At 43.9% G+C, this 13,705-nt stretch overlaps 1 protein-coding gene across 4 annotated transcripts in view; it reads left to right on the top strand.

The window, feature by feature from the left end:
* Positions 1-13,699, top strand: part of LOC117806137 (lisH domain-containing protein ARMC9) — a 29,454-nt gene extending 15,755 nt beyond the window's left edge. For 2 of the 4 annotated variants that reach the window (XM_034674855.1, XM_034674870.1), the window contains 9 exons: positions 277-351; positions 599-689; positions 2,390-2,442; positions 3,164-3,262; positions 4,060-4,175; positions 5,234-5,358; positions 5,832-5,937; positions 10,335-10,528; positions 13,208-13,699. In XM_034674855.1, coding sequence (XP_034530746.1) covers positions 277-351; positions 599-689; positions 2,390-2,442; positions 3,164-3,262; positions 4,060-4,175; positions 5,234-5,358; positions 5,832-5,937; positions 10,335-10,528; positions 13,208-13,230 — 882 coding nt within the window. In that variant the 3' untranslated portion in view covers positions 13,231-13,699. Of the gene's footprint in view, positions 1-276; positions 352-598; positions 690-2,389; positions 2,443-3,163; positions 3,263-4,059; positions 4,176-5,233; positions 5,359-5,831; positions 5,938-10,027; positions 10,153-10,334; positions 10,529-13,207 lie in introns of those variants that run through there. The other 2 variants (XM_034674862.1, XM_034674880.1) reach the window with 2 other exon arrangements.
* Positions 13,700-13,705: the final 6 nt, after the last annotated feature.

Here is a 13,705-nt window from a genome sequence, read left to right as displayed (position 1 = left end):
AATGAGCTATGACTTCAGGCTGGTCTATAAAACATTCACAACACCAACTTCCTTCACATGTATGAAAGGTTGTCAGCAGCTTTGGAGAGCAGTGAAGTCTTGTTTTCAGATTGCTGTCACCTCTCCCCTGAGAGGGATTTTATGGTATTACATACTTGTCTTTGAAATATCTGCCTGAAGTGCATTCTTCTCTCTTTCTGTCCTTTTTTTTCCTGCTGCTGCATGTTCATGCAAACTCAGTGCGAGTGTCTCACTGTGCCACTTTGCTTTCCTCAGATTCGTCCGTACGTGAACGGAGCCCTGTACGGCATCCTGTGTATTCCCTCTGTGCGACAGGAAGCTAAAGAGATGGTGAGATAGCAGGGATGTCCTCACCTGCTTCAGAGGAAACAGACACAGTTTGTGTTCACTGTGCTGAACGCTGACTCACACATGTAGTTATTCTTATTCAGTGAAATTATGAGCTGTGGGAAGTTTGGACGGGCTGGATCTACATATGAAATAATGTTCTTCTAGTCTGATGCCTCATTACCTCTGTTCAGTGTTTGCAGAGTTATCATGCATGACCTGATGACGTGTTTTACTCCCGTGTTCTTAGAGTGTGGAGGAGATCCTCCGCTGCTACAGCAAGGAGGAGAACCCAGACCTCAACAGACAGATAGAGTTCATCATTAAGCAGCTGAACTCAGGTCAGTCCACTCAAAGTCACTCTCACTCATCTGTATGTAAACAGGATTAACTGACTGACATGGGTTTCTGTTGTTTGGTATTTTCTTTGTAATGTCTTGACTAGTGATGTAAACTTTAAGTACTTTCCGTGATCGATCTTTGGAAATGTTAACAATCAATTATCGATTAATCAATAAAAGATAATGAGTTTTCTTATGTTCAAAACAAAGCCAAATAAATTATAATTTCCACAGCAACAAAATGCAGCACTGAATACGGGCACATGTTTATGGCTGGTTATCAACGATCAGGCTCATAAAAACAATCTCCGCGGACATATCTTATAAAGTGCAGGCTCAGAAGACTAATTGTGGTTTGGTGCAACAAGACAACTGGACATAAAAGTACTTCAGACCCACAGTGTCTGGTTTTCTGCCGGTCTCATGGATAAAGAAAAGCATGTGTACTTGGTCAGGTGTCAGCCAGAAGAGCAACCAGGTCATAATCAGCAGTGTCAGAAAAGCCCAGACGGCTCTGATGTTGTTGATCTGCAAACATAGCGTACTAACAATCCCCACCAGTCTGTTGTCTTTGTATCAACAGGTGGAAATATAAAGGTGGAAATTTCCTGTTTAAAGTTGTCAGCCTTCGTGTCGTTGTTGGTAGCAGTTGCGCATTGATTCTCTTTTAGAAAGCGCTCGTGGAGACCTGACGCACAGCCGCCAGCTGAGCGTCTCCGCTGTGTGCAACACCTTCGGTCAGCTGATTCACTTTGAAACATGCTTTAAACTTCAAACACCTCCCTGACAGCTGAATGTAATGATTTCCTCTGGTCTTAAGTTGGTTTTCAGTGTTTTATTTTGTAGAATAGTCTGGTATGTTAAGTTTAATTTCACCTGTGTGTCCTTACTCATTACCCAGTGTGTGTATTTAGTCTCAGTGTTTCCTACCTTCTGTTTCTGTTCATTCTGTAACGACTGAAGAAAGGAGGGGGAGGACCCAGTAATTTAAATAAACTGAAAACAGATATAAAACAAACTTACTTGAAACTTAATCCAGGGAACAAAACAACACTGGGACACTGGAAGACAGGAATCCACATCACATCAAACGTCACGAGCACAATGAACAGAAACAGAAGGGAGGAAAACTGAGACTAAATAGACACACTGGGTAACAAGTAAGGACACACAGGTGAAACTAAAATTAACATACCAGACTATTCTACAAAATAAAACACTGAAAACCAACTCAAGACCAGAGGAAATCAAAGGGAGTAACAAGACAAAATACACAAGAACATAAAGAAGGTAAGAAATAAAACACAGGATATGAATCACTGGAACACAACACCTGGAAGACAGAAGGATAACTGTGAAGTGAAACCAGAAATCAGGACATTACAAAGAACATACAAAGTAACCCGTGACTCTGACTGTATGAATACATACTTTTAAACTTCTTTACATGAAACTATTCTGGACTAACATTTCAATAACTATCGCTGAGGAGTTCTTTGCATTTAAGGAAATGAAATCAAACTAAAGCCTGGTGGATTTTAAAGAACATCCCTTCTGTGTTTTGAGACGCTCCACAGTCACCTTCATGTCTGTAGAGTTATATATTCCTAAATGACGCAGTGAGAGACGCCTGCTGCTTTTGTTTTTGGAAAATCTGCCGTCTTGCCTAATCCCCCCTGCTGTGTCTGTGTTCCTTAAAGCCGAAGAAGAGGGGCCGGAGTCGGACGATGAAGAAGAAGAGGACGACAATGATGTAAGTCCTCCTTTTGACTCGTCAGGTTATATAACCATCCATACATTAAATTGATAACCACTGCAGCTGAATATTTCCTGAAAGGTGGGTCAAACACCAAAAAATGAGGATGTGGAGTGACTTTGAGAGGAGGGGCAACACCTCGAGTTTGACACCTTTCCCAAACTCGTAGATGGCAATCTCAGCGTGACACAGATATTGGGTGTCTCCCACCCTGTGTGTTTGGTCCATGTGTGTGTGTGTACAGGGGGTTGGCAGATTGGGTTCTGTGGGAAAGTGGGTTATCAAGATAAGGTATATGGTAAGTTAAAGCGGGAATGGTTGGAGGTGTGTGTGTGTGTGTGTGTGTGTCTGTGTATGTGTATGCGTGTCCCCTTGTTCACCTTGTGTTCGGGTTAGGATTCCTGAGTGTGTGTGCCCTTATTCCGTTGCCTCTGATCTCAGGCTGGGTGTTTGTGTAGCTGCTATCCGTTTACCATGCTATAAGGGTGAACTGATATACCGTATTGAGACTACACTGCTCTCTTGTTGGTACCATGTGAGCGTTGTAGTGTTTCGTGTCGCTCTTGTAACTCTGGAAACAACTTGTAAAGTCAACTTGTGAGCATTTGAATAGAAATAATAAAGCCTGTTTCCATTTGTGCATCAGTTCTTATCCTTAACACAACCTGTCCCCCCCTGGATGATTCTAACCCGGTTTATCGTCTTTGTCCCGTGAAAGGAGGACTTAATGGAGGCAGACCTCGACATAGAGGAGGTTCTTCAGCCGCAGCCAAGGGAGCTGTGTGGGGAGAGTCTGCTCACTACAGAGTACCTGGGAGTAAGGGCAAAACACACATACTCTATACACTCCTCCTCATACACAATGCATTAATAAATCATCATCATGCATGCGTACTCACAATAAGTTTACTACGTCCTATTGTTGCAAACTTGCACATGATATCTGAGGTTTGGTGGTTGCGTGTGCTACAAACTTTTAGCCAGTTCAGTTAAAGGAAATGATGCTGCAGCAAAGGAACTTGATAAAGCAACATTAGACTCTAACTCCTTAAGAATAGGAAGATTTCAGGCAAGTGATTGAGCTGCTAAAAGCTAGACTATAACAGAAGGTGTGTAAGTTTCTGAAACTCTGACAGAAACGCCCCTAACTTGAATCTGTGTTCTTAGAGCCCTGGAAATTAGTAAAGGTATAAACTGTGATTGGTATTTCACATCCAAAGCTTGATCCAAAAGGCAACTGGACTGGTAGAAATTCTTGAAGACGTTTCACCTCTCCTCCAAAAGGCTTCTTTGACTTCTTCGGCTTCTTCAGAGGAGGACAGGTGACTTGTCTTCAAGAATTTCTACCAGTCCAGTTGCCTTACAGATCAAGCTTTGGATTACCATGACCTGGATGACTGAGAACCTTCACAGACATATTGGTATTTCACAGTTTTGAATGATTCTCAATTTGCCAGTGTTACGCTTTGTTTGGCAAACCAAAGTAACGTCTTGTGCATGTTTGCAGGAAAAGCTGTTTCTGTAATGTTTAAACGTAGTGATGAGTTCGTTAATCCAATAAAACATGCAGTAGAACATGTACATTGATTGTCCTGCATGTGTGTCGTTGTGTAGATTATGACCAACATGACCAAAGTAAAGAGGAAGCCGTCCCCTCTGCAACAACCGTGTGTTGATGAACCCCTGCAGCGCCCGGTCACTCCAAGTTCTCATCGTAATACCAATGCAGCGTGAGTTAAGTTCAGCACCCTGAAGTGCTCTCTGTTTCCCCCCAAGGTCTAATTCACAAAGCATGTTGTGTGAGTGAGATTCACGCATAAAAACACAGCGGATGTTTGCAGCTTTGTGCAGTTTGCTCCTGTTTTTGTGTCCTAACCCTAACCCTAACCCTAACCCTGATCCAGCTCTAACTATAAGCTTTAACCTAATGATTGATAGAAAATATTGAAATGGTTTATTATATTCTCATTTTTTGAGCTGCAACGTTGTGTTTCACCACGTCTTCTTTTAACACAACTCTGTGAATGTTTGGGAACCTTGGAGACCAGTTTCTGGAGTTCTTGCCTCCATGCGGCTCCCATTGTGAGATGTGAAGCCAAAAGATCACCCCACTTCACACTGGTAGAGCCAAGGCATGAGCGTCGTACCCTGACCACACATTTAACTCACCAGCAGGACAGATTCTCCTGTTGGTTTGTAAACGGTTCAGGTCCCAAAGGAAGTCATCCTTTATGAAAACTCTACGCTATACTTAGATACAGATTTTTGAGGTCTGGTCTGTTTTCTTCTGCTGCAGATCAGTTTACACCAGCACCGGTGGCTCATAGTATATTTTGACAATGTCCTGGCCCCCTCACAATGTTTAACTAGTGCAGTAGGTCACAGAGAGACGTGGGTCACTTTCTGTCACTAATCAAAGCAAGACTGTAAATGACTCAGCAGAATGACGATGTAACTGTAACCACAGATCACTGTGGACTCAAACTGTAAGCTCCACCACAGGGAGAAACTCTGAGTATTATTTTAGAGACATGGATCTGACAGCCACAAGGGATCAGTGTCCTTAATATGACATGGCTCCAGAGATAAGGGAGTATCAAATCACCGAGTAGTAATCCAGACACTGCTTTCATAATCTACTACAACTTCTACTCCTTTTGTGCAGCACGTTGAGATAAACTTAGACTTCTGTTCAGCCATGAAAGATTTAAACCACTTTCTGACTTTCTCTTCTAACATGAATCTTCTGTTTTCAAACCCTGAGCTGTAATGTTTGTACCACATGTAGAGATTATCGATCCAGCGGTCACGGAGGGGAAGGAGGAAGCCTCCCGTCTTCCCGACACAACTCCAGACCTCCCACACGCTCTGGCAGTCGCCCCAGCACAGCTGACTCCCTACGTCACAGCGTCGGTGGGTGCAGGCTGTTTACCTTCTCAGATGCTTTTTATTGAGTCAAAATAACAGCTGATGAGAGCTGAAGGCTGGTGATCAGATGTTTGTGAGTCAGATTAAATTTAAAACTCTTAAAGTGCATATTTGTGGGACAGTTTCATTTCCCTTCCACCTGCTGGTCGTTATTTGGTTTATGTAAGATTCATTTTATGTGAAGGCCGGTGTTCATGACACGAAGAGGCTCCTGCTGCTTCCTCAGAAAACATGACGAAGACTCTGCAAAGTGTGCACTCAATGCATATCGATCTCCCGTGCTCAGCTTTCAATAAAAATCACAGCGCTGTGGGATCTTTGTGGTTCAGTGGTGACCGTTAAAGTCTTGTATTGACGTCATTGTTTATTCACAGTGCTTTATTTTGAAAGTCAGATATTTTGCTCCAGTTTTTAAAGAGCTGTGCTGAACGTCCTCGTCTTTATCTGCAAACACTCAGATTCTGAATGTGGACGCTTGTCCCAGGAGTCCGAGTTGGACGGGTCTTATGAAGGACGAGCCAGAAAAGGACACTCGCAGGAGGAACACAACGGACACTCTTCAAGGTAAACTGTCACACATATGCTGCCTGCACACACACACACACACACACACACACACACACACACACACACACGCGCACACACACACGCACACACACACACACGCACGCACGCACGCACACACGCACGAACGCATACACACGCGCACGCACACACACACACACACACACATAAAAACATCATCTTTTTCTCTTTGTCTAGAACACATTTTGTTTTCTTTAACTTTGGGTGATTTTCAACCGCAGGAACTAGGGTCTAAATTTAGTTCCTGCGTAGTTAATCTCCCCTGAAAAGTCCCTGCTCAGAGGGTAGTACTTTCCAAAGGTCCAGGAACTTTAGGGGGCGGGCCTACAATGCTGAACGAGTACCTGCCGTGTTTATTTCCCCCTCTGTCTACACTAACCTCACACACACATGTGATTCACTTGGTTTAATACCTCCTGAACATCGGTCTTCTCTGAGCCTGATAGTGTGAATGTGTGTCTGTCTACACTCAGTGTTCCAGTCTGAAGAGTGACCCTGTAAACTGGAGACCTTCAGCTGAACGTGTCAGTGTTTGTGGAGTTTACACAGCTGTTGAAACACAGAGGGAGTTCCTGGGAATGCAAACTAGTTTAGTTTTTATTAAGATTTCAAAATATCCTCATCAGATATTTAATGATCGTCTAAAGACGTTTATGAGGGATGCATCCGGCTGAGAGTCTCCAGTTAACAGGGTCACTGTTTAAACTGGAACACCCGTCCATCTCTGACATGGCTTGTATAATCGCTTTAAGTCGAGTGATGTTGAAACATCTTTGCTACTCACACTCGTCTCCTTCCAAGTGATGATTCAGTGAATCCAGCACGATCTAAAACAGCACCAAACTGTGGTGTCGCTCATGATGATGTCGGCCTGTCTGTCTCCTTCTATGGAGTCATCTTTGTTTTAAGGCCTTTGTCTTTTTCTTACTGCCCTCTACTGGTGTGGAGGTGTAGTGTGATTACTTTCATTGCTTCTCCATATGTCACTGGCTTTATTTCATTATCTCCCCGTGACTTCAGGCCACAGTGGTAACGTGGATAACCTTGGACCACAGGAACCATTTGAAGAGAAGTTCCTGGTCACTGGTACTTCCAGTGGAAAAGCACCTTTTAAGTACAATGACAATCAGTCATAAAGCGGATAAAACTGTACAAATCTAAGAAGCATAGACTCGACATGGTTTCTTATCACTTTGTTGAAAAGACAGAAGTAAGAAATTGGATTATTAACACGAGCATCAAAGCTATAGGTACAGGCTCTGTTAAAGGGTCGGGCAGTAGAAAGGAAGAGTGAAGACTTCAGCAGCCAATACAAAGTCTATTAGAAGTCTCTCTGTAGAAAAGAAAGCTTGCTAACAACAGTTTTATAAGGTCTTGTCATCTGCAGTCCTAAGATCTTCCTCCTTGAACATTATTCCATGCATCAAGTTTATTTGTTGTGCTTAATAGAAGAGGGCATGCTAGATAAAGCAAGTGGAAAACATCCTGCATGACTTCAGAGTCAGCACAAAACAGTGTTTGAACTCAACAATACAAAAACAGCTCAATGTTGCAACACTGCGAGCGGCTGCGTCTCATGAAACGCACTGAACCGGAGTAAACCAGACTCTCGGGGATGGTGCAAGTAAAAATAAACAGTGCGAGTCAGCTGAGGTAAAACCCTGAGTCTGTGTGTTTGCGTGTCTTGCGGAGCGAGTTGGCAGCAGTGTCTCGGCACACCGACGAGTGACTCAGCACAGCCAAGCCGGTCTGTGAGACTGTGACATGGGTTTAAATGAGCAGCGCCCACAAAGAGACCCATTCAATCCGAGCTCCCCTGCTTCTCCTCTCCTTTAAATCTCAGAGGAACCTGACTCCAGAATCCCGCCAAGAGTAATGAGTCCCAGGAAACCGCTTCAGTTATCCCTTCAGCCCCCCCGCCCCCAGGAACGTAAAACAACTTCATAAAACAGACTTCAGCATCTCCAGCCAGTTTGGAGACTGTTATGGTGAAAGGGAGGTTTGGGGACTGAGTCTTTAATATCACAGGGAAGAGAATCTGAGCAGAACCGAAACCTCAAAACTCAACACACTTATCTTTACTTTATTATTTTGTAACATGATATACATACTTGATGATATCAGGGACGTCACAGCCAACGTGACTCCTGTGAGTAGAAACAAGAATGAGTCGACAAAAAATCCACCCGTCTATTACGGTGTAGGATTGCTCCACAGGATGTGGGTCATCTGGCTCCGGGCTGATAAGGACATTAGCAGAGCTGGGAGCTTCACTGTTTCTGACTGGAGGCAGATGAGTTATTTATTCATTGTGATCCTGATTCTTAGACTCCCACAGACACGGCTACAGAACAACACAATACGGCTTTTCTCTGCTGCTTACTGTCAATGCAAATAACAGGGTTCCCACTCTTTTCCAGAGATCATTTTCCAGGACATTTCCAGGACATTTTCATGATGATCAAGCTGGTATGACAGTCTAAATTTAGTTCCTAATTTAGTTCCTAAATAGTCTAATATGTTCCTCTCAGTGGAAGTCTACATTGAAAGACATGTAGTCTATGGCTATCAATGAAATCATCTCTTACATACTAAAAAATGATTACAAATTGATAATAGAATAATGCAACAACAGATGTACAGCACTTCACTTTATTAGTGCAACCAAGCAACAGTGATGGGCAACATCTCATCTTTCACTTTTCTCAAAAAATATAAAATGAGCAAAGAAAAAACAAAAGAGCCAGCAAAGGAATCAGGAAGGATAAAACAGAAACAATATCCCCCTATTTCCTGTGAATCCTTGATTATGAAGTGAAGGAGAAAAGATGGGAAGAAAGTTGTGCAGTGTCGCTGTCTTTCCAGCACAGCGTGAACTCAACTTTCAATGAATGGGGATGTGTTTGGTTAATAGGGTCAGGTCACATGCAGCCATGTTGGAATCATTTTCCAGGACTAGATGTGATTTTCCAGGACATTTGACTTTTTCTCCCATTTTCCAGGTGTTTTCCAGAACTGGAAAACTGGTCAACTGTTTTCCAGGTTTTCCAGGTTTTCCAGGTTTTCCAGGACGCGTGGGAACCCTGAAATAAGACACTAAATATGATCTGCAATAAAAGATGAAGATATGCCAAACAAGGATTTACTTTAGGGACAAACGGATTGATGACATTTTGAAGTACTCTGCAGATTTCAACATCGTCTTTTCTAAATGACGGCAAACCTTAAACAGTTCAATCAATCTTTATTTATAAAGCACCAAATCACAACAAACGTTCTCCTTAGACTCTTTCCAAACAGAGCCGGTCTAGACCGTACTCTATGTTCTATTATTAACAAAGACCCAACATCAAGACCGGATCAGATCCAGTCCCATCTTCCAGACAGGACTCAGTCTGATCTCATCTTAATCCACCATGAGCAGAGACCTTTGCAGCATTTAGCAAGTTACAGTGGCAAGGACAAACTTCCTTTAACAGGCAGAAACCTCCAGCAGGACCAGACTCATGTTAGACACACATCTGCTGAGACCGTGTTGGAGAGAGGGATAGAGGGAGATGAAGAGAGAGAGAGAGATGATAGTGGGGAGACGGATAGTAGTAGTTGTAGCAGCTGGAGTCTGGACCACGTCCACAGCAGCAGAGATCCAGAGGAAACTACGAGACAAGGGAGCTCAGGGACTCCAGAAAGGTCTATGGTTAGTAACTTTAATGGGACAGGAAGAGTTAAAGTGAGAGACAGGCAGAGAGAGGAGAGAGAGGGAAAGACAGGATCCCAGTGTGTCAGTCTAAGCCTATAGCAGCATTACTAAGACCTGGTCCAAGCCTGATCCAGCTCTAACTATAAGCTTTATCAAAAAGGAAAGTTTGAAGCCTACTCTTAAAAGTAGAGAGGGTGTCTGCCTCCTTCTAGAGGGGTAATGGGTCACTATGAGGTCTTTAAGATACGAAGGTGTCTGGAGGAGGATCTAAAAGTTGGGACTTTGAGTCTGTAAAGTCTTGATAACCTTTCTGGGAACTGTCTTTATTTGTATTCTTTAAAGTATGGATCAAATATTCTGTGTTATCAGAAATGGAGACGATCAACTGAAATAAGTCACACACAAATGCTATCAAGTGTCCAGATGAAGACGCTCACACGAGGTCGATGTGTTTCATTGGAGGGTCATGATTCTGTCTGTGAAATGGGATCTGTTCGTGTCCGCCGGGTCAGATCTGAATAATCCTTCTTACTGTAAGCAGGTGAGTCATATAGGGATCGATGGAGGACAGCTATCGTCTGGTCTATGAGGATGGCGTGGATGTATTATTTATCACTTCAACAGATCTAAACTCATCACATGTTCCTTCTTCTTTTCATTCTCTTCCCTCCATCAGTGGAGATAACAGCCCCGCGTTTGTGAGCAAGCCCAAGATCCCCCGCACACCGGACACACCAGGCAGCCAGTCGAGCGCCAACCGGGCTCGAGTTCTGACTCTGGCCCCCCAGTTCTCCCAGTCGGAGCCGCAGCAGAGCAGCCGGCCCGGCACCTCTGCAGGAGGAGGGGAACCACAGAGCGGAAGTAAGAATGGTATCTTTACCTAACACAGAGTTGAATTTAAGTTCATATATTTTCAGCAGCGGGTGTTTTGTCCTCTGTCAGAAGAGAACATTATAAGTTTGAACACATTCACATGAGACTCCCAGGCTCTGATGGTCATCCCTCCCTCCTCGTTTCTCACTGATTCATCATCCCTCTAGAAACCGTAATTTTCCTGCTCCTTACAAACAGGTTGAACCAGAACACGCCGCTCTGGAAACAAAAGCAGACTCACAATAACAGCGACCGGGACAAAGGTGGAATTTACTCTAAGACGACAAATCCTGCTCCTGCGTCCCGGCAGCTCACGTCTTGAGTTACACACAGAGAGCTGATTCAACAAAGCATGCCATGTCTGTGTTCTCATGCTTTTACATAACTTTGTATCTTTGATGCAACAAAAAAAAAATCTGCTTATTGTTTTCCATCAGGCACTTAGCCTCCCGAACCCGAGCCTCATCCGTATCCTCTGTGTCCTCCACATCTGAAGCATTTAACTTGAGTCTCTGCAGAGAGGAGGCGGATCAGAGGCTCTGCTGCTCTTAGTTGGAAGATAAAATCTCTCTCGTACGTCTTAATTGCATTTGATGAGAGATAACCTCCGGCTATTCCGCCTGCTCCACCATTAATTTATAACAGAAAGCTAATGGTCAGTCAGAGACATCACTTCCCTCAGTGTGTGTTTCTGAGGTTTGGAAGAAGAAGCTCGCAGAAGAAGCTCACTCATCGTGAAAATATTGATCTTAATGTTTCTGTTTTCTCTTTTCCAGCTTGACTTCTAAACGCAGATTCTTCTGACTGTCACGTTCATCACAACAAATATCTTCCACTTCTGAGAGTCTGAGTGTAGAGACAGAACTTCAGCCGTCAGGGTTAGGACAGATAGAGGACAGATAGAGGACAGATAGAGGACAGATAGAGGACAGATAAAGGACAGATAGAGGAAAGATAGAGGACAGATAGAGGACAGATAGAGGACAGATAGAGGACAGATAGAGGACAAACAGAGGACAGATAGAGGACAGAAAGAGGACAGACAGAGGACAGAGGATAGACAGAGAACAGATAAAGGACAGATAGAGGACAGACAGAGGACAGAGGACAAACAGAGGACAGATAGAGGACAGAAAGAGGACAGACAGAGGACAGAGGATAGACAGAGAACAGATAAAGGACAGATAGAGGACAGACAGAGGACAGAGGACAAACAGAGGACAGAGGACAGATAGAGGACAGAAAGAGGACAGACAGAGGACAGAGGATAGACAGAGAACAGAGGACAGACAGAGGACAGATAAAGGACAGAGGACAGATAGAGGACAGATAGAGGAGCCATTTATGTCTCCGAACTGTCCTACTCAGACACAAAAACAAGAAGGGGAGCCTCTGCTGCCCGTCTATGTTGAGAGGATGGAAAAACTTCAGCATCCTCCTCAGGTTTCGATGACAAGGTGGATTTAAAGTGATGAGGGATCCCTGTTAGGTTTCCATGAAGCCGGGGAAAGCAGAGGAAGTGCAGCGTTTAGGACTGTCACTCTGAGGACCAGGAAATCTGAAATTCTCACAAAAACAAACAATAACAGAAGTCCCAGCTTTCCAGGAACACTTTCTAGGATTTGAAGTCAAATAATGCAGATTTTGTGTTCTGTTGCACGTCTAAACTTCACGTCTAAACTTCACGCCTAAACTTCACGTCTAAACTTCACGTCTAAACTTCACGTCTAAACTTCACGTCTAAACTTCACGCCTAAACTTCACGTCTAAACTTCACGTCTAAACTTCACGTCTAAACTTCACGTCTAAACTTCACGTCTAAACTTCACGTCTAAACTTCACGCCTAAACTTCACGCCTAAACTTCACGTCTAAACTTCATGTCTAAACTGAAGGTAAACATCTCCACGTCATCCTGAAAGTGTTGGAGTGATCCTGCCGCAGGGCAAAGAGCAGTTTGTTTTTAACGTCTGAAAACACTGAATCATCTCCCATCAGAAAAACAAACGTTACGTATTGTGTCTTTATTTGGACGTTAAGTCTTCACCCTCAGAATGATGCGTCGTCTGACACTGAAATCAGATTCACATTCCTCTTCTGGTTCTCTGCTCACAATAAGTCTTTCTATCGCAGCTAGTTTGAAGTTGAATTTGGACATTTGAACCTTAAACTCAGGATTTACTTTAAAAATAAAGTGGAGTGGATTCTTGAAAGAGTGTAAAAGATCCAGATTTTTACTCAAAGCAGAAATATTCCCAAAATATTTAAGGAGTTTCTCAAACTGTGATCTGTCAGTCAGATCGCCTCATGCTCTACCTTCTGTTTCCTAAAACTTCCTTATCTCTCCACCAATCCCGTTCTCTCTCTCTCTGTCTCTCTCTCTCTCTCTCTCTGTCTCTCTCTGTCTCTCTCTCTATCTCTCTCTCTCTGTCTCTCTCTGTCTCTCTCTCTCTCTGTCTCTCTCTCTCTCTCTCTCTCTGTCTCTCTCTCTCTCTCTCTCTCTCTGTCTCTCTCTCTCTGTCTCTCTCTCTCTCTCTCTCTCTCTGTCTCTCTCTCTCTCTCTCTCTCTCTCTCTCTCTCTCTCTCTCTCTGTCTATCTCTCTCTCTCTCTCTCTCTCTCTCTCTCTCTCTCTCTCTCTCTCTCTCTCTCTCTCTCTCTCTCTCTCCCTTCCTTCAGGCAGCCAGCTGAAGAGGAGGTGAAGAGGGAGCTGTCACCATGGAGTAGCACTATCTCCCCCAGAGCATCAGGCTTCCTGTAACATCATCCCTCAGGTTGCAAACAGGGTCACAGCCACAGAGATGGTCGAGGGGGAAAAGGTGGAGGAAGAGGAGGAGGAAGAGGATGAGGAAGAGGAGGAGGAGGACGAGGAGGACGAGGAGGAGGAGGGCTTTGAACAATGTGAAGGATTGTCACTCTGCTATTTGACCCCCATCCCCCTCTTCTGCTTCAGCACAGGCTTCTTTTGCAACCTGATCTGAGGTCAGACAATAATCACAACTCCCAGATGATAGAGGAGTCTCCTGAATATGTGCAACATCCTGCTGGCAAGACAAGTTCACGTACGATGCTGGACACACTGGACTCCCAGGTAGAGCTCTGAGTCTGGAGAGGGAACTTCTCTCTGGTCACTCGTTCGTTAGAACATAACTTTCCATCTCCTCCCTTCTTTTAGGA

This window comes from Notolabrus celidotus, chromosome 2 (assembly GCF_009762535.1).
Source record: "Notolabrus celidotus isolate fNotCel1 chromosome 2, fNotCel1.pri, whole genome shotgun sequence".
NCBI lineage: Eukaryota > Metazoa > Chordata > Actinopteri > Labriformes > Labridae > Notolabrus > Notolabrus celidotus.
The sequence above is the reverse complement of the archived record's forward strand: the minus strand, read 5'-3'. Positions and strand labels throughout refer to the sequence as shown.